This window comes from Carettochelys insculpta, chromosome 2, assembly GCF_033958435.1.
Source record: "Carettochelys insculpta isolate YL-2023 chromosome 2, ASM3395843v1, whole genome shotgun sequence".
NCBI lineage: Eukaryota > Metazoa > Chordata > Testudines > Carettochelyidae > Carettochelys > Carettochelys insculpta.
Window position 1 is genome coordinate 204665620 of NC_134138.1, and position 20854 is coordinate 204686473.

A 20854-nucleotide genomic window follows, 5' to 3' on the forward strand; every position below is an offset into this window, starting at 1 on the left:
TCGCAAAAGAAAACTAGAGATACTACCAACGTAATCCAAATGCAATTCAATTATATGCATAAAATGCCAGCACAATACCTACAGCTACATATATGAACAATGTCTGTATGAAACATTATAATACAAGCATTTTAATATTTTGGATAATAAGCAGAGTAGCAGAGGATAAAGATTTTCTCCTTCTCTCTGCCTGCAGCTTCACTGTTAGTCTTAAGTGAAGTTCCCAAATTATTCTTAATTTTTTTTTCCCTCACAAAAGAAATCAGACCGCAGATAATAAGGTAGCATACTCTTTTCACATTCATATGGAAGTCTAGACAAATCATGGCGTATATGATTGGTATATCTTATCCAACCAGACTCTGCACCCAAATCTCAATTGTGTCTTCCAGCTACAGTCAAAAAATAAATAAGAAACTTCAGACTAAAAAAGACAGCACGCGCACTAGTTCTATATGCATAATCAAAAAGCGGCAATGTGAGCTGGCTCACCAGTTTCCATTAAATAATTATCTAGATATTTTAATTTTATAAGCCTGAATATCTGATATTGTTATGTAAGCTATTCAGTTTACTGAACAGTTCCAGTATTTCTAGTTTAATGAATATACAACAATTCAGTTTTAGTAATGCATTTTCACCCCCACATAAGGCAGGTGAGCAGATTCCATTTATAATGGAGAGTGTATTCCTTTACTTTAGAGTCAGTATACAGCTTCAATTTTTCAAGGAAAGCATGGTCAATAAAATTTTAAACGTTAGCTATTGGGCAAATATATCATAAAACTCTTGGGGCTGTCAATCATGGACGAACCAACCAATGTCAGCTGTGCTTCAGAACTCTACTGCAGGAACCAACAGGTTAATTTGCCCCAACACCAGGAGAGTGTTTGCATTGATTAATGGCACTTGGTCCTCTTATTACAAAAGAGAATGAGCAATGACAGCGAATAGCATTAAGCTGAGATCTACTAAGTATTTCACACATTTTCTGATCTACATTTCTTGTAAGAGAACATAACAAGCCACTTATTTATATGGAAGAAAGTGCTACTTAAGGTGTCCTTGGGCATTTAAATATGCAGCACTACAGTCTTGTCCAAGCCAAGGAACTGCTCTCCTTATGTGGGTCTTGATATGTCAGGTGCAAGGGTCATGGTCTGGAGCAGGTGGCCCCTAGAGGGACAGAAATTATCCCAGTGACAGGACTGTTGTATAAGTGCGTATAACTAAAACTATGGTTGACACTGGCCATGCTCTACAGTAGGGAAGCCTGCAGTAGTGTTGCATCCCATCATCTTCACTAAGTATCAACGTGGGCCCTGGGCAGAGGAGGAAATGAGGAAACTGGGGGAGGGGAATTAGGATATTCCCTTTGCCAGCAACACTTTCCTAACTCCTATTTGATAGTACAGCCGAGCGTTTTTAAGAGTTTATTCAGCCATCTCTACCTACAGTTGCTCTTTCTAATTATACACTTTCTGTCAACCATAGAAATCATTGAGATTTTTCACATTATAACAGTTTGTCCCAAGAATGTCTGCGGATCACAACGGGTGGTAATATCACCTCACATCTTCCCTTGTGATACTGCTCTTTTTTCCCCCCTCCATCCCAGAAAAAAAATGAACTCTAATCTCTCACAAAACTGAATGTAAGGTCCAGTTCACAAAATCAAGCCTATATTACAAAGAAAATTCTAACTTTGCTAGTCCAATTCAGACATACAATAGCATTTTCAAGCTTCATTCAGAAGTGGAAACTAATCATATGCCCAATCTTCAAACTTTGCCAATACAAGCAGAAGCCAAAATCATCCAAAACTGTCTGACTGGATTTGTGGATCCTGCTAATGGAAGAAACACTTTGTCACAGATGAAATCAGTTTGGTTGAACTCTGAAAAACATTTTAGAACAGTCTGATTTAAATTTCATTTTAAATTTTTAAGAAAATACGTGTTTTACTTAAGAAAGCCAATTTTATGAAAGCAATGGCTGCAGTCATATTGGTCTTCTGAAATCACTGATATCCGATACCCAGAATGCAATTGTGCAGAGATGTGCAGATCTTATATAATTTCACTTCATGTCACACGATATTGCTTGCAATACCAGTGAAATAAAATATCACATGAAAACAGTTTCCCTACTGGTTCTTGTATGATGAGGGATTTGTTTTCAAAATAAGATACAATACTTGTGTGATAATGTTTCCTCATTATTAACATATTTCTGTTCAATGAGATGACAAATCCATAAATATAAGTACTTTATCTGATGATGCTGGTGCAGTAGAGTGCAACACAAGCGTCATGGTTTGGACGATAGACCTACCTACATTTCGGATAGTCAGAACATCTTATCTGTGAAATAGTTTTCAATAGCATTACTTATTAATTCACACAGCAACTTTCACCAGAAACATTCTTTTCACTTACATATAAGGATTATTTTAACCCTCCATTGAAATGTAGTCTGCTCTGACTAGATACTCAGCAGTCAAAACACCATTAGTAATGCCAAACTTTTCAAGAGAAAGCTAGAAGAGTCTCATTTAATTGAAATGCCAGAAATTTAGACATGCAGCGTAGTTGTAGCCGTGCCAGTCGCAGGCTATTAGAAAGCTAAGGTGGGAAAGACCATGTTTTTATTCCACCAAATTCGTTGAGAAAGACATTTAAATGGACAAATGGAATTAACCAAAACAAAACATGGACAGGTGAGATGCCATTACTCTTACAAAGAGCTGTTGAACAAACAACTGTGATCAGGGCCTTTTATTTTATTTTTTTTTTTTTTTTTAACTCTCACCTAAAACATGGCAATTCCAGTAACACTATGTCTGATAAACTAATGCCACATTACGAGATTAATTGTGATTCACTAAGTTTCTCTCACACACAGAAGCTGGTGAAATAAGAGATACTATTTCACCCAACTTCTCTTGCTAAAATACCCAAGGACGTCTGAGTATAATTTCTGTTCAAACGGAGCTTATGCTTTCTTCCTTGTTACATGGAGTAGTATTTAGTCTGATTAGCACCTCTCATATATTAACAAGACGTACGCTTTTATTCAAGAGCAAATTTCACAATAGAATTAAAAACTAAACTTACAGAAAATATTAATTTAAAATATATTTGCTTTCCTTTATGAGAATAAAAATACACCTACCATATTGTTTTATGACTTATGAGGCAAGAAACTAAAGAGCGAGCTGCTAAATGTCTATATGGAAAGAAGGATCCTATGTGTAACTTCATCTTTGCCTCAAATTATGTACAGTAAGTTCTCCATAAATATTCTTCTGGTTGGAGCCCAAATACCCAAGATTAACTGGAAGAAAACAGTGTAAAGTAGCTCCATTTTGAAATATTAAAAATAAGTATTCTGATTTTATATTATGTAGGTGCATACACACAACATCCAGTTAGTGAGTAAAAACACAGCCCAAAAAAAAAAATCATATCACAAACATACTGTATTACTATAATTGGAGTAAAAAGTTTGTCAATCATAATTTGAAACATTTTTAACTCTCACACTTTCTTTCTGTGGCAGTTCATCATTTTCAAAGATAAATCCTGGCAGATTCAGAAACTACACATTACATGATCCCATTTCCCTCTGACATGGATTCTTAGTTTCCCTGTTTTTTGAAGAACTTGGGTTCTTGCATTTCTTATACAATCATTCTTTTCCCATGTAATTCTGAAACACATATATTGTCCCCCCCTAGATTAGGGTTTGGCCAAACTGACAGAAGGGCAAGGCCTGTGCCAGTTCCTTTCCAGTTCTCACCTGTTTTTTCACAGCTGCCATGCTCCATTAAAGCAATTTCTTTCCTTTAAATTGGGACACCATCTTAGAAACTAAACTATTACCCTGTTTTAATTAACTGGACTCCAGAGAAGACTGTTATTCCAAGAGCAGCCACATATACACTGCCATGATCCTCCATGTCCTAAAGTAATACTGTATTATGTCATGTCCATATATTTGTAGCTCTTATACAGGTTCTCCAAGAGTTCATTTTCTTGCATCCTATCTACTGCGATTATGGTCATGCACGTTTTGGTTTTTATTTTTTTTTTTGTTTTTGTTTTTTCTGGGCCAGGGGGAGGAGGGAGGTATTTGTTTTCTTATAAATCCATTACCCTATTCATTTCTTACAGTCCAGTGTTTACTCCTCTCCCATTAATTAGACAGCTACCGCTCTAGGTGCAATTTAGCCAAACAATGCTGGTGATCTCTCTCTAATTCATGAGTCACCAGGGATCCTTGTATAATGCATTCTTCTTTGGGGTTCTTTCTAGTTGATTCCTTCCATGTTGTAGAACTTGACAGCGAGCTCCCTCTATTCAGATCTATTCTCTCACCATAAGCACTTATGCCAGATGTTGTGTATATCTGTTCTGGTTCAGGCTCTACGGAGAAATGGGAGGCAGGCTCCATTCCCACCAACACCCTCCAAGTTCATTGTTTATTTTCTTTTATCCCTGTTTGCAGCATCTGGGGAATCTCTCTGTAGGCTGCCGCCAACAGCCTAAGGTTTAACTCATGTTGTTCTTCCCTTTGTGAAAAAGGAAGATCTGGTTGGAACAAGAACCAGCCTCTTAGGTAGCCCCTAGAGAATCAGTTTTAAGGGCTCAGTCTCAATGGTCTATTGACCCTTCCTGAGCTTTATCTTCTGTCCTTTCTGGGGAATACTGACATCAGTTAGGGCAGCTTCAGCAGCAGTGCATCTCACTGGTGTCCCCTTCTCAACAGGGCTCCCTCTACTGACAGCAGTTTTCAGGTGGAGCAACTTGCTCCTTCCCTTCCAGACTGAACAAGCCTTGTAAGTGTGTCTGGTTAGGCTGGAACAGGCCTAGGGGAGCTCATTAGCCTCCTTATGCCTGCATGAGGGCATATCCCCTCACAGGCTCCCACGTGGAAAGTCTTTGCCCTTGTCCTTCTCATAGTGATTCTGTCTACTTTGTTGGAGGTAAACTAGATTATCCATTTAAGACACTTCTACATTCCAAGCTCAGGCTTCCTGATTCTTAACTACTTCATACTATTAGTGCTTCATTTGGACATAGCATATTTAAATATGGACAGACTTGCTGACTACATCCCACTTTATCCTCTTTACAATTCCTAGAAGAGAAAATTAATCAACTCCAAAATACAGAAACCTCTTTTCAGCAAAAGGAATAACTAGAAAAAATTGACTTACAAATATTAGCCAATTTAAACCACCCAAAAATGTTTGTCATCGAAAAAAGTTAGTACAAGAAAATATTCATCTGTTACTTCTGTCTTGTCATAATTTAATTTGTCCAAGGCTCACGGCAAGCATAAGAACAAATGCAAGAAACATACTTTTAAAAAGAGGTATCTGATATTATGGCCAGGAAGCCTCCTTGTAAATTGATTACACGTTAATTCCACTATCGCTACAGGAAGACTTTAAGGCATTGTTTTAGAGAAGCTATTGATACAGTTTTGCTCTTCCATCACACTCTCCAGACAAGGACAAGACTTTCCTCAGCCTAACCCAGCTTCTATCCAACTGTCTTGTTAGTATAGTATGTTGGTGAAACATTTACACTGTAAATAAACGAAAGCCACTCTGACAATTCTGTAAACTTCAGTTCTGGTCTCAACAAATGAATATTCAGCAAATCATACATAATTCAGTATTTGACCGAAATAAAGGATTATATACAGGTCTTCTGATAAATATTTGAATCTTACCTTGCACTTGATTTGAACACAGCTCTTTGGCCTTCTCTCTCATTATTTTTGGAATTAAAACATCTTTTTCTACATGTCTCAGTTCAGGTTCCACTACAAGAGAGCAAAAAAAAAACTTATGTTTCAGGAAAAGACATATTTCAATTTGTGGAAACAATGTAACACTGTTGATGGATAACACACTAAATCTGGCACAAAAGAATCATGAGGTAGCAGAAGCATGTCAAGATATTAAAATCAAGAGACAAGCAACTCTGATTATCACAAAAGCTGCAAAGGTATATCAGACACAAATATGGACTTATCTACACTTTATTTCGTTTTGGTATTATACACTGTGCACAAGGAACCAGAAACAACTACTGGTAAGGCTGGCATTTGTTTCTTACGAGGTACTTTGCCAATATGGTCAGGACAAACTGCAAAAAATTATTAGCGATTTAAAACGGAACATTAGTTTCCACATTTATTTGCATACTACTTCATTTATGAATATTCTGTGGATTCTTCACCCAGGCTCACCAGCAGCAGAGAAATGACACACACATATGCAAGCACAAATTTAAATTGCATTTTAGTTTACTAAATGAATGTTAGTTTTCTAAACAGACTGACTAACCTAAAATCTTTTTGGATTCATTTAATCAACAGGAACAAACACAAATGACCAGAACTCAATGTTTAAAATGCTGTCTCCTCCGAGTCCTCTCACCACTTTTTGAAGTTTGCGAATACCATGAAATTAAAATACTGAAAAAGAAATATTACAGGTTGAACCTCTCTAATCTAAAACTCTCTAGTTGAACCTCTCTAATCTAAAACTCTCTATGTATTTTTACACATACCTAATTATACACATACAGCAGACCCAACGTACTCGGAGGTTGCGTTCCTGAGCAACCCCACCTAAGTCAAATACCACATTACTCAGGGGAGCCAAGAAACTGACCAGCACAGCAGTGCTGGACAGTCTCCTGACTCCTGCCAGTGGCAGGGAGTGGGAGCTGGGCTACCAGCTGCTCACAAGACACAGGAAACCGATCAGAACTGACCTACTAGTCAGTTTCCCTGCTCCTCTGAGCAGCAGCAGATGCCCAGAGTCAGGCTCTCCACTGCCACCACTGATGGGAGCAGGGAAGCTGACCAGTGCAGCAGTCCTGGTCAGTTTCCCCACTCCTGTGAGTGGCAGGGAGCTGGCACCTGGCTCCCAGCTAGCTGCCCACCACTCACAGGAGCCAGAAACTGAGCAGTGCTGCTGCACTGCTCAGTTTCCCAGCCAGCACTGCTCAGTTTCCCAGCTCCCCTGAATGGCAGGCAGCCCTGAGCCATGCGCCAGCTCCCCGCCACTCAGAGTTGCATTAACCCAAGATTTGCACAACTTGAGTGAGTGTATCTTGGGGTTCTACTGTATTATTAACCATTATTTGAAAACATGTAAATTGGTGAATTAAAAAAAAATCTCTGCCACACACAGCACAGGTTGAACCTCTCTCATCCGGCACCCTCAGGACCCGATTGATTCCGAACAAGAAAATTTGCCTGACTATGCAAGGCCAATAGGGTTTAGCATATTACCAACACTTCTACTGCTTATTTGGCTCTTATAAGACATTCAGGGGGGAAATTAAAACTAAATAACCGCACAGAACACTGACAGCCAGGACTGGTGGCTGTAAAACTTCATGGTACCACAGAAAACTTGGCCACACCCATGATAAGCGATCACCTGGCTAACTAAAATCATGCCGGATTACAGATGTTGCCAGACAAGAGGGTTCCAGATTAGAGAACTTCAACCTCTCTAATCAGTTCTAGGGCCAGTACTGTTCAACATGTTTATTAATGACTTGGATAAGGGGATGGATTGCACTCTCAGCAAACTTGAAGATAACACTAAGGTAGGGGGCCAGGTAGATACATTTGAGGGTACAGATAGGGTCCAGAGCGACCTAGACAAATTGGAAGACTGAGCCAGAAGAAATCTGGTGAGGTTTAACAAGGACAAGTGCAAAGCCCTGCACTTGGGATGGAAGAATCCCAAGCACTGTTACAGGCTGGGGACTGACTGGCTAAGTAGCAATGCAGTAGGAAAGGACCTAGGGATTACAATGGATGAGAGCCTGCATATGAGTAAACAGTGTGCCCTTGTAGCCAAGAAGTCTAATGGCATATTGGGGTGCAACAGGAGAAGCATTTCTAGCAGATCTAGAGAAGTTATTATTCCCCTCTCCTTGGCTCTGGTGAGGCCTCATCTGGAGTATTGCGTCCAGTTCTGGGCCCTGCAGTATAGAAAGGGTATGGACACACTGGAGAGGCTTCAGCGGAGGGCAATGAAAATTATTAGGGGTCTGGAGTACTTGACCTATGAAGAGAGGCCAAGAGATTTGGGCTTATTTAGTTTGCAGAAGAGATGACTGAGGAGCCATTTGATAACACTCTTCAACTTTCTGAAAGGGGACTCTAAAGAGGATGGAAAGAGACTGTTCTCAGTGGTGACAGATGGACAGAACAAGGAGCAATGGTCTGAAGTTACAGAGGGAGAGGTGTAGGTTGGATATTAGGAAAAACTATTTCACCCGGAGCGTGGTGAAGGACTGCAATATGTTACCTAGAGAGGTGGCAGAATCTCCATCCTGAGAGGTTTTTAAGTCCTGGCTTGACATAGTCATGGCTGGGATGATTTAGATGGGGTTGATCCTGCTTTAGGCAGAGGGCTGGACTTGATGACCTCCTGAGGTCCCTTCCAGCCCGAGAATTCTATGATTCTATGAACCTGTAACTAATCTTGCAAAAAATGTGGTATAATAAATTTTTAAAATAATGTTGACTAGATTACATAAATTTCTTGAAGAAACAGACTATGAGGATGACATTTCTAACATTACAAATCCTCCCCACCCCCATATTTGAACATTAGTTGAATAGGCCCCAATCCTACTGCCTGAGGTAGGACTGGAATAGCTACAGTGCATCACATTGACACGAGAAGGGCTTCACATGGGTGCAGAAGTCCTCCTATGTGCTGTCAGTTGCTAGGCTGGGGGCTTTGACCCTGAGCCTACATTGAGCTCTACCCCGAGTCCCACTGACGGTAGCGGGACTGCAATGAGTGCAGAGGTTTAAATATTTGAAACACGCAGATATACATATCTCATAGAGCTGGAAGGGACCTTGAGAGGTCATCAAGTCATTGCAGCACTGGGATCTTAAGCTCTGATTTAACAAACAATAAGTCTGTACTAGGGAAATAAGTCTATTTCAGATACGCAGTTCTAGCTATGGTATTTGTGTCAATAAAAATCAACATATCAGAATTGACTTACTTCCCTAGTGAAGGCTGAGCCCCTATAGTCTTGCGTCAATGTTCCTTACTCCACGCAATAGCGTGGAGAACAGCGATCGACAGCCAAGCCCAGAGGTCAATTTTGCCGCATCTTCACCAGACCTGCAAAATTGAACTCCAAAAGATCGACCGCCAGTGCGTGGATTTTCCATTAAGTGTAGACAAGCCCTAAACAAGCAACTTGAGACACGTGAGTAATCCTATGATGTTCAGAGGGTGCACTTTTTTACAAATTTTTGCAGGCTTGGGCTCCTAAGTAGCTTGTTCTTAACTGAGGAAGTTTTGATTATTACCTGAAGAGCATAAAAACAAAATGAACAGTAAGTTTGACATGAAAACACTGACATTCTAATTAAGCAACATTTTTAACAGTCTAGTTAGTGCAGTTGCTCCACACATCAGTATATTCAAGATTTTCTTAAAACCTATGATAGTATATATCTTTGTATTAGGAACACGGATTTTGAGATTTCTCTATCCTTTATTCACATCAATTCAAATTAAGATAGAGTACAAGGATGACAACACCAGGGAAAATTTCCGAAGCTCTAACTTCTCACCATTCTATCATCACCTCAAAGTCAATTTTCACCTTTTTCACCAGCTGAATTTGTTATCTTACATTTTGCTTTGGGGCTCATGTGTTCTTGCAATATGGCAGTACTGGATTATAAGAATACTGACAAGCATGTTAGCTGGAAATCCACAATGGCAACACTGCAGTAAATCAGGAATCAGTTTCATCAATACTTATAATATCTGGGACAAAACTGAAAGGCAGTTAGGGCAAAGGGCCATAATGTTGTTAATTATGGGGGTTTCAGATAGCCAGGTATCTGCTTAACAACAAATACAGCCAAACATACTTCAAAGAAGATAATAAAACGACAATTTATAATCCAGAGAATAGAGAACTGTGAGAGCTGAAGCCTCCCCATTTGCTTATTAACAGTAAGGAAATAACGAAAGGCCTCATCCGGCAAACACTCACTACATGACATAAATGGTTACTATCGTGGATAGTCCCATCCCATCAGATTCATCTACAGCTGATCTAGGCTGATGGAGCTGTTCAGGTCTGTCACATTAGGACTCCCTCCTAAAGGCTAAAGAGACGGTCAGGTGGTGGACTGAAGTTTGCATGAGCAGCCTGGAAAAAGGCTACCCATCCAGACTAACAGCTGCACATATCGCAGGGAATGTGTAAGGAGCAGGGCACTGGAGTATGTAATTCCATTCTCATACTGCCTCCTTGGCCCCTCTGCTCTTCTTGCTTCCACGATGAGAAGAAATAAGGAGCAGAGAGGTAGGCTGGAGAGCAGGACCATGCAGCACAGTGGGACCAGAAGTAAATCTCAAAGGCTAACAGCTCAAATGCTGCAAGTGCCCTGTGTGAGTGGGGGTGGGGAGGACAGTATAAGATTATATAACTGAAAATTATCATAATGCGTACTCATAAGGGGATACAGCTAAGGCAGCATGAGCACTCAGTTATGACATTTGCTAACTTTTGTGTTTGTGGCTTAAAATTCTCTTAATGTATATTGTATTATATGTATGACAGACACACTGTCTACATGGGTGATATTATAATCAGCAGATATACCCTAAAATATGACAGCAGGAAGAAAATGACAACATCAGTACAGATCAAGTCTCAGATACAACACTGTTTAACATTCCTGCAGCCAAACCTGAATACTGCAGCTTTTACATCACTCCCAAGAGCAACATTCCTATTACCATTATAGTCTTGATACATTCAGCACAGTTATTGTTGCATTTATTAGCTTATCACACCCCCCCAGAAAAATTCTTGGCAGAACATAACATTTAGAACTCCTCAAAAGACTAGACCATGGTTTGATAGAGCAGGTGAAAATATGAGAGAGATGCTCTATGTCCCAAGTATGACACAATAAGTGGAAAAGAGGAAGTATGCAGATCATATGAACTGATCTACATAAAATATGAAGCCCTTCAGTTTCCATATCTGTTAAGAGCAGACAGAAAACTTGGAATACTGCCCTTTAAACCAGTAACTAACTCTTGAAGAGAAATGTTATCTGTTCGTGACAAATACAAGGCAAATGTGGCAAAATGAGACTGTAGCAAAAAAATAAACCTTCCAATGAAAAGTAAAAATAAATAGCATCTAGATAAGTAGAAAAGTAACTTGAAGGAAATGGAAAACAAACTATTTAATGGCATTAGTAGTAAGTAAGTAATAAGATGGGAGTATTGATGATTAGGTCACAATACAATATAAATCCAATCAGTGATTGAGTGTGCCATTGCATGTGTCCACTTACTAACAATTATTTACGATTTACACTATTAATTTTGTTGGGAGCTTTTATTAATGACTTTTTAATTGACATTCCAAATTCCTTTTTGTGTAAGGAAATCCTGTTTGAAGAACTATTTGATGGCTAGACTCTTCAATTTAAGCCCAAAACTTCAAGGATGCTTTCTATTTTTTTATAAAAACAGTTTTGTCACTAATCTATTTCTTTCAAGAACCAGTAAGGTGCTGCTTATAGAGAGCCAACCTACAGCATATTTTTTCACAACACAGATAGAGTGTGCTGTGCACAAATTTAAAAAATTAAGAGCAAGAAAACGAGTACAGAGATACTCGATTCTGTTACTTATGCCTTGTAATAACAGTAAGGCCTAAGAGGGAAATTCTTAGCTATGTACCTAACTAGCTCAAGCTTAGCTTTGCTTGCATCTACACACAGCCTTGATTTCAAAAGAGCAGCCTGACTCCCTAAGAGACCGGATGAGCAGGATCCCTTGGGAAACACAGATGAAGGGGAAAAGAGTTGAAGAGAACTGGAAGTATTTTAAAGAAGTCTTACTGAAGGCACAGGAACAAACAAACAATCCCGCTGCGTAGTAAGAAATACAAACATGGTAGGCAACCAGCTTGGCTTAACAGGGAAATCCTCAGGCAGCTTAAATTCAAAAAGGATGCATACAAGAAATGGAAATGTGGACAGTTGACTAAGGTGGAGTACAAACATATGGCTGGAGAATGCCGGGCAGTAATCAGGAAAGCGAAAGCACAATTGGAACTGCAGCTGGCAAGGGATGTGAAGAGGAACAAGAAGGGTTTTTACAGGCACGTGAACAAGAAACAGGTTATCAGAGAAGGTATGGGGCCATTACTGGATGAGGGAGGTAACCTAGTGACACATGATGCAGGAAAAGCTGAAGTACTCAATGCTTTTTTTGCCTCAGTCTTCACAGACAAAGTCAACTTCCCAATCACGGTTCTAGATGATGCAGTATCGGAAGGTGGAGGGCAACCATCTGTGGGGAAGGAACAAGTTCTGAGCTACCTAGAAAAACTAGATGTGCACAAGTCCATGGGTCTGGACTTAATGCACCACAGCGTACTGAGGGAATTGGCAGAGGTCATTGCTGAACCTTTGGCCATTATCCTTGAAGACTCTTGGAGATCGGGGGAGATAGCAGATGACTGGAAGAAGGCAAATGTAGTGCTCATCTTTAAAAAAAAGGAAAGAAGGACAATCCAGGGAACTATAGACCCATCAGCCTTACCTCAATCCTTGGGAAAATAACGGAGGGAATCCTCAAGGAATCCATTTGGAAGCACTTGGAAGAGGGGAAAGCGATCAAAAGTAGCCAAATGGATTCACCAGGGGCAAGTCCTGCCTCACCAATCTGATTAGCTTCTATGACAAGGTAACAAGCTCTGTGGACGTGCGGAAGTCAGTGGATGTGATATACCTTGACTTCAGCAAGGCTTTTGATATGGTCTCCCACAACATTCTTGTCCATACGTTAAGGAAATAAAGATTGGATCCTTGGACTATGAGATGGATAGAAAGCTGGCATGATGGTCGGGCCCAACGGGTAGTGGTCAATGGCTCAATATCTGGATGGTGGTCTGTTTTAAGCAGCGTGCCGCAAGGCTCGGTTCTGGGGCTGGTGTTATTCAACATCTTTATTAATGACCTTGATGAGGGACTGAGTTGCACCCTCAGCAAGTTTGCGGATGACACAAAACTAGGGGGAAGAGGTAGATACGTTGGAGTGTAGAGAGAGAATCCAGAGGGACCTGGATAAATTGGAGGACTGGGCCAAAAGAAATCTGATGCGGTTCAATAAGGAGAAGTGTAGAGTCTTGCACCTGGGGCAGAAGAATCCCAAACATTGTTACAGGCTGGGGACCGACTGACACAGCAGCAGTACGATGGAAAGGGACCTAGGGGTTATGGGGGATGAAAGGCTGGATATGAGTAAACAGTGTGCCCTTGTAGCCAGGAAGGAGAACGGCATACTGGGGTGCATTAGGAGGAGCATTTCGAGCAGATCTAGAGAAGTAGTTACTCCTCTTTATTCAGCACTGGTGAGGCCACATCTGGAATATTGTGTCCAGTTTTGGGCTCTCCAGTATAAAAAGGATGTGGATTTGCTGGAGCAGGTTCAGCGAAGGGCAACAAAAATGATTAAGGGTCTGGAGCACAAGACCTGTGAGGACAGGCTGAGGATTTTCAGCTTGTTTAGTTTACAGAAGAGAAGACAGAGGTGATTTGATAGCAGCCTTCAACTTCCTGAAGGGGAGCTCTATAAAGGAGGGTGAGAAACTGTTCTCAGTGGTGTCAGATGGCAGAACAAGGAGTAATGGTCAGAAGTTGAAGAAGGAAAGGTGTAGGTTAGATATTAGGAAAAACTACTTCACCAGGCAGGTGGTGAAGCATTGGAATGTGTTGCCTAGAGAGGTGGTGGATTCTCCATCCCTTGAGGTTTTTAAGTCCTGGCTGGACAAGGTCCTGGCTGGGATGACTTAGTAGAGGTTGATCCTGCTTGAAGCAGGGGGCTGGACTAGATGACCTCCTGAGGTCCCTTCCAGCCCTGTGATTCTATGTGCACTTCAGCAACACCACTTTAAATACCCAGTTACAAAAAGGAAAACAAATCAAAGCAGTCAATAGTAAATATAGACTTATACACATAATACATTTAAGAGCCCGGCATATCTGCGGACGCAGATATCTGAGGATCATTTTGCAGATAGTAGAGGTGATACCTGCACAGGGGTCTCCTCCCATTCTGCCCAGCCACCAGTGGGGAAGAGGTGCAACAGGTTCCCAAACTTCCCTTCACAAGAAGCCAAGTGTGGTCCTGCCCCAGGCTCCCCTGCCTGATGAGCACTGACCTGTGGGAGCCATGACACAGGGTCCCGCATTGGGGGAGACACTGCCCACTTCACACCACTGTTCTGTGCTTCTGGCTAGTGTAGCAGAGAGCATGTGCAGGGGAGGCAGCTGATTTACGGGAGAGAAGGAGGACTCCCAGCAAAGCAGAGAGCTGCCCTGCTTGAAGTGGTTTGGGAGGGAGGAGACCAACTATTTCTGAGTGGCTGGAGCTGAAGCTGAAGCTGTGGAGGAAGTGGGTGCAGTGCCCTCGGCACAGGCTTGTGCCTGGGCAGTATGACCTACCCCCTGGTATGGGAACTGGAGTGGGCAGGGCCAGGAGGCTGGGCCCCTCCGTCCCACTGTAATATAACAGAACCTGCTGCTGGGTGCCATTGTTCCCAAGACCCCAGCAGCAGCAGCACATGATGCAAATCCACTCCCCACTCCACCACCTCTGTGCTACTTCTTACCCACGGACCCTGTTCTCACGCTGTCTACTTATTCCCTGTAAGCTCCTGTGCCTCCTCACTCATCTGTGCTCTTTCCCCGACCTCCAGGGGGCTGGGTTCAGACTAGCAGACTCAGTCTAGAAGGTGAAGATTGGATGTGGATCCACATTCTTATATCCAGGCAGAGCTCTAAATACAGTTCAAATGGCCAAAACACACTTAGCTGTGACCATCCTGGTCCTTACATATTACTATAGGGGAGGTGACACTGAGATAGAACAGGTGGAGAACTGTGGGTTAGGTTACTTGCAGATATGAAGAAACTTTTTAATTGTTCGACGTTCAAAATCACTTCAGTCTCTGTCCTAAGTATGTATATCATTTACTTGTTCTCTTATTTTCCAGGGCAGCTGCAGCACACTCCATCAAACACCACCCAAGCTAACCCCTTCTCACAGATTCCCTACTCTGGCCAAGGGATATAAACAGACCAAGAAACAGAAAGGTTCTTATCCAATTCTACTTCTTGAAAGTGGGCTGTTCTTGCAGTTTCTTCTCTACTCAATCTGTAGACTACTTAATTGCAACTAAATCAAAAGGAAAGGCTACATATTGCAACTAGACTTCTACAAATGAGATTTTTAAGTGTATAATGAGAAACTGAGTCCCTAAAAAGAGCCTTGTTAACAGAATGTAGTACTGAAGTGCAGCATGGTCATTGACAAAGTCAAGAGGCTCCCCTGAACAAATTCTAAGCATATCACTTCAAACAGTTGAATGGGCAGCCGGGCAGGGGGAATGCTTCTCTTTCAAGCTCTTCATACACAAACTCCACACATACAACTCACCAAAACAAGATGCTGCTACCTACAGACTATGCAGTTATTCAAAATGATTGTGTTGTGCTCAGAGCTCTACTGGGCTACCTGAGATTTTTTCCACCTCAGAGCCTCCACAGGCTCTATTGGACAGGTTGGACTTAGTTTCTTCTTAATGGGGAAAAGCAGCATGTATTGATATAAGCAAACCACCATCCGCATCTGATGAAGTGGGTCTTTGCCCACAAAAGCTTATGCTCCAAAATCTGTTAGTCTATAAGGTGTCACAGGACTTCTTGTTGTTCCCAAAGATACAGACTAACACGGCGACCTCTCTGACACCTGTCACCATCTCTCATGGCACTAAAATGAGACATCACCCATGGACACACTGTGCAGATGCCTGGGACCTCTGGAGCTTAGTACAGGCATCTCTACAGCTTGAGCTAAAAGCCAGCTGGCTCTCAGTTTAGGCTGTAAAGGACACTTATTCTTTCTCTGTGAAGTGGTCTAGATACCACTACATGAGACAATTAACCACATATAGGTGTGTGGGTTACACTAACAAACAACAACTGAACACTGCCTCCATTGCCCCGCAATATTCACTTCAGAGCAGACAAACAGCTATGTGGGCCCAAGTGCTGTGCTGTAACATGAATGAAAACTAGAGTTCCTAGTTCACATTAAACACAGTCCTCTTCAAACAGGGCCATATTAATACAAAGTCAACACCTTTTAGTTCATGCTCATAGTGTCTACACTGGGGAGTTCCATAGCAGTGCTTTGATCTGCACTGCTGTTCATACGCTTATGGACCAGACTGCAGAGCACACAGTGTCCGAGTTTTATCTGTAAGAACCAAAAGCAGAGATACTGGAAAACAAAAAAGCAGTTTCAGAGAGGTGCCAGCGTGCAGTGACACTGCATAACAGATTAATCCAAGGTCTGGCCTCACACAGCATAGCAATTCCCCATCTGCGTTCTGGGAAATGTGTTCATTGCCATTCAGCCTATATAACTGTAGAATAAGAACAGATCAAATCAAGATTTTAATACTGATGAATACAAAGAAAAGAAAACAGTTTTATTCATCTAACAATGAAGAGTTGTATATTACCATTTTCATTTCCTCTTCCTTTTAAAAATTATGTGCCTACTTATATAAATAACAGTGGAATGCTGCTGACTGTCAACTTGTGGAGCTGCCCTTGTTTCACATACATTGACTGTACCATAGCTGAAACTGAGTAAACAATAATGCTTAAACTTGGGCACTGTAATCAAGTTTCTAAAACATTTCTATGACTAATGTGTGATAAAGGTTATTCTTCCACAGCATTACTCAAACACTGCCACCACATAGAATAGTATAGCAATTTTTATAACTTGCTTTTAGACCTATTTATACAGTGCTTTTTCCTTAGTTTAAATGAGTTGTAACTATATGTTCACCTAAAGTAGGAAATAGGAACTCAGATTACTAGCAAGAGCTACGAACTCAGCCATTGCATGGACAAGGAAAATGTTGCCAATTCAGCAAAGTCTACTTTCCAGACTTCCCCCAGCACAGCTACAATAGCCATGAAAGAATTTGGAAAGGTGTGATTATTAACCAGTACAGATGCTGAAAACACAACTCTATCAGCAATGATACACTTTTATCAGTATATTTTATTTCATGGGATGGGCGGGGAGAAAGGGGCTTTACCATACCAGTACAAAGCACAGATTTTCTGTTTTAGCTGTGTCTCCTCTAGGAACGCTTTGCCATTATAATATGTGAGGGGGGGGGGGTGTATATAGACACACACAACAGTATGAAGTAAGTACATGTATGCTTGCTTAGCTTAAATCCTTTCCAAAGCAATATACACTAAACTGAGATCAGGCCCTCTCACCCCCAAATATGAACATCCATATGGAGGCATATTACAGAATAATTATATTAGTTTAAATATAGTTAGGTTTGAACACAGATCTTAATTTGTATGAACATGTTTTTCCTTTTTAAATAAGTACTTAGTCTTAAGCTGTGTTCACACGAACTGTTGGTCCTCACATTCCCCAGTACCACTGCCCCTGAGGGGAGTAATGGGGAATGCTAATGTAGATGGGATGCTGATATTTCAGTCATGTCGTCAGTGAACCCTGAACAAGGCCGGTTTATGCAGCACAGTGGTTAAAAGTCTGGCAGCTCCCAGCACCCTCTCTGCCCTAGGACTTGACCCGTTGTTATTGTTGATAGTAGCCAATGAAAGTCTAACGAGATGGGGGCGGGAGGAAGTCTCAGGCTGGTACGAGGAGATCACGTCCATGCTGCCTTCCCCACGTCTCTCGGTTGGGGTAAGAGGATAACCAGAAGCAAGGCTCAGATCAAAGCCCCGGTAACGAGCAAGCTCATTCCAGCGCCCGACTGAGGCCGCTCGGCCCCAAGGCGGGAAAGCAGCAGAGTTACTGTCGCTTCGCAGAGCACCCTGCAGCGTGACCTTTAATACCAGTTGGCAGCACCACAGACCAGCCTGCCTGCACGTTCCCATCCCACCCCCGAGACGCGCGGGGCTTTCCCCGTGCCCACAGCACGCCGGGGAGCGGGCAGCGCGCGGCTGGAGGAGGAGACGGAGGCGGCGACAACAGCAGCGGGCGCTGACTGCTGCTCCCTCCCCCACGCGACAGGAGTCACACACGCCCGGGGAGCCGGAGGGGTGCGGCTGCCCCTACCTGCTGTACCCGGGGGAGGCTCCATACCGGGCTCCTCGCTAGAGCGGTCACCCCCGCCACAGCATGAGCACTCCCGCGAGGCCCAGTCTCTCAGCGCAGGCGCAGACTACCAAGAGGCTCTCGGGCAAGGGTGGGAAAAAGGCCGAACCCGGAAGCGGGCATCGCACGCCTGCCCACGCAGATGAGGCGGCTGGGCGGGGCGCGTGGACAGGGCGTAACAGGCCGCCGGAAGAAGCACGCGCCCTAGCTAGGGAAGGGGGGTGGGAAAAAGTGTGTGCGTCGCCAAGTGGCGCCGCGAGAGGCGTAACGCGCCAGAAGAGCGCATGCGCTGGCAGGGAAGCGGGGTGCACGCGGGAGAGGTTGCGGTGGCGCGTGCTGTTGTGAGGAGGCGGTTGCCGTGGTCCCCGAACCCCGTAAGGAGCCCGCTCGGCCTCAACTAGCGAAGTACAAGGCACTTCCGGCCTCCTGGTTGTCTTGGGTTGGGGCCCTCTCTGTGTAACGCCCACGAGTCTGGGGAGCTGGTTGATGATCCCACGGTTGCCACCAATTCAGTGCGTGACCCTGGTCATGTCTCTACCATGGGCACGATAACAAAGCCACGGTACTTTGAGGGTGGGCATAAGGAGCACCCAACTAGCAAGAGCTACTGATGAGTGTTTACCTGTTACCACTTACCACTAGATCCTGTTTAAGTGATCCCCTCCAGTGAATGTGCCTGAGTACAAAGGTCTGAGCGCATCCGCTCTCTTATTTACTAGCTGTACCAAGGGGCTAAGGTCCCATTGTACTAAGCACTGGTCTCATAATGAAAAGAGAAGGGATCAATGAGCTTTCAATTTAAAGGTATGCAGAGCTGTAGCTACAGTTAAAAAGGATACAGATGATCAAGAGTTGCTGTACAAGTAGTGGTCCTAACCATTTTGTATGCATTATAGCATAGGTGAGTTTTAAGGAGAGATTGGAAGGCAGACCATGTGCATATTTGGAAGGAATTTGTTCCATACATATGACAGGAGCATAGTTGGGGTCGGCTGTGACTCATCCATTTAGTACCCAGGCCCGCTGCTCTGGTCACAGCAGTTGTCTCTGCCTACCTGGCCTGTGCTTCAGTCAGGGAATAGGGTTCATCCTGCTCATCCCACCTATCTGGCTTGCCAAACATGGAGCAGGGTTGTGGTGCAAGGACATACCATTGGGCACATACTAAGTATTTGATGGAAATTTGCATTAATAGCTCTTAAGAGAGCTCAAAGAGTAGATTTAAAGGTACAAACATTTGTTCAGACTTCTTGTGTGGACTGAATTTAGCTTAGCGTGCCTTTAAAAGTATCTTTGTGATAGTCCAGGGGTATGCAAAGTAAGGAGCACATGCCCAGAAGGCTCACAGGGCAAAGGAGAGCAGAACCTGGAGGGGCATGAAATTTTTTTGGGGCTATTGCAAAGTCCTACTCCCTGCAGCTGCAGTGTCATTAATGGGAAAAAGCCAGCTATGCGGGAGGGAGTGCAGGTGAGGCATGTGCCATGGCCATTCTAACTCGCAATGGGACATTCCGCCTGCACACCAGGATGGCATGTATACCATCAACACCTCAGTCTGGCACCCAGCCTCACTCCTGCTCCATGCACAGGCAAATCCTGGTATGCATCCTGCCCCTGCAAGTCCTCCAGCTGCCTTTGCTGGGGAGTGCAGCTTCCTCCTGTGCCTCCCTTCCACCTCCTGGCTGTACTTAGGTAACATGTTGCACCAGAGTAACTGGTCCTGCCCCTGCCCTAATCTTTTTCATTTCCCCCGTCCCCCACTGCAGCCTCAGCTGGCTCCCCCTCCACGCTCCCATGGCCTCCGCCACAAAGAGGGTGCAGTTTGTCACTTCAGAAGACTGCTGCTTACTTCCAGGTCCATCTGGGGGACTCTACTAATTGCAGGGATGAAAAGAAGGGGCATGGTTTAAAAAGTTTGCTCATCTTTGTGATAGCCCATAGTTTTTTGAGAGGTGAAAGATATTTACATCAGGGGTATTCATGCAACACAAAATTAAAGCTATTCTGTCCTCATAGACTTAGAATAATAAAATTGTAGGAGTGCCAGGACTTGCAGGCTACAGTGGCTCTGGATGGAAGCATGTGATCAGAGTCTCAGCAGTCTAGAGAGAGCCAACTTAAAACAAGGTGGGGTGAACTATGTCCTCAGCCTTAGAGCAAAGCCTGCTTTGTGTGTCTCTGTTTTGTTTTTGTGTGTGTTATCAATCTGAATTCTAAAAAAAATCCTGTTAATTTGCAGTCTTCCAGCAAGAGTATTTTGTTTGATTCAGCTTTTTTATGTATGGCATAACCATAATACCCACAAATTTTGGAAAAATTAGATATAAAGGATACAGGGTAAAAGTTAAAACTCCAGGAACTGATGCAACTTAAATTGAAAACAAAAACCAACAATAACAACAAAACCCTCCTGGCCACATATAAAAAACAGGTCACTCTCCTACTTTGCCTCAATGTGTTTCTCTCCACCCCCTCCCACCAACAGCAGATTAACCAGTTGGCGGGAGAAAACAGCATACAGTATCTGTGAAGTGCTGCAAAAGTGGATTTTAATTTGTCATTTCTTCCATC

The 20854-nt window shown here is 42.8% G+C and overlaps 1 protein-coding gene across 1 annotated transcript in view; it reads right to left on the minus strand.

Moving 5' to 3' along the window:
• The window catches only part of CMC1 (C-X9-C motif containing 1), a 61346-nt gene extending 42889 nt beyond the window's left edge, over positions 1 to 18457 (minus strand). The window contains exons 1-2 of the mRNA XM_074984415.1: positions 18245 to 18457; positions 5743 to 5835 (exon numbers count right to left, since the gene is read on the minus strand). Coding sequence (XP_074840516.1) covers positions 5743 to 5835; positions 18245 to 18269 — 118 coding nt within the window. The 5' untranslated portion in view covers positions 18270 to 18457. The remainder of the gene's footprint in view (positions 1 to 5742; positions 5836 to 18244) is intronic.
• Positions 18458 to 20854: the final 2397 nt, after the last annotated feature.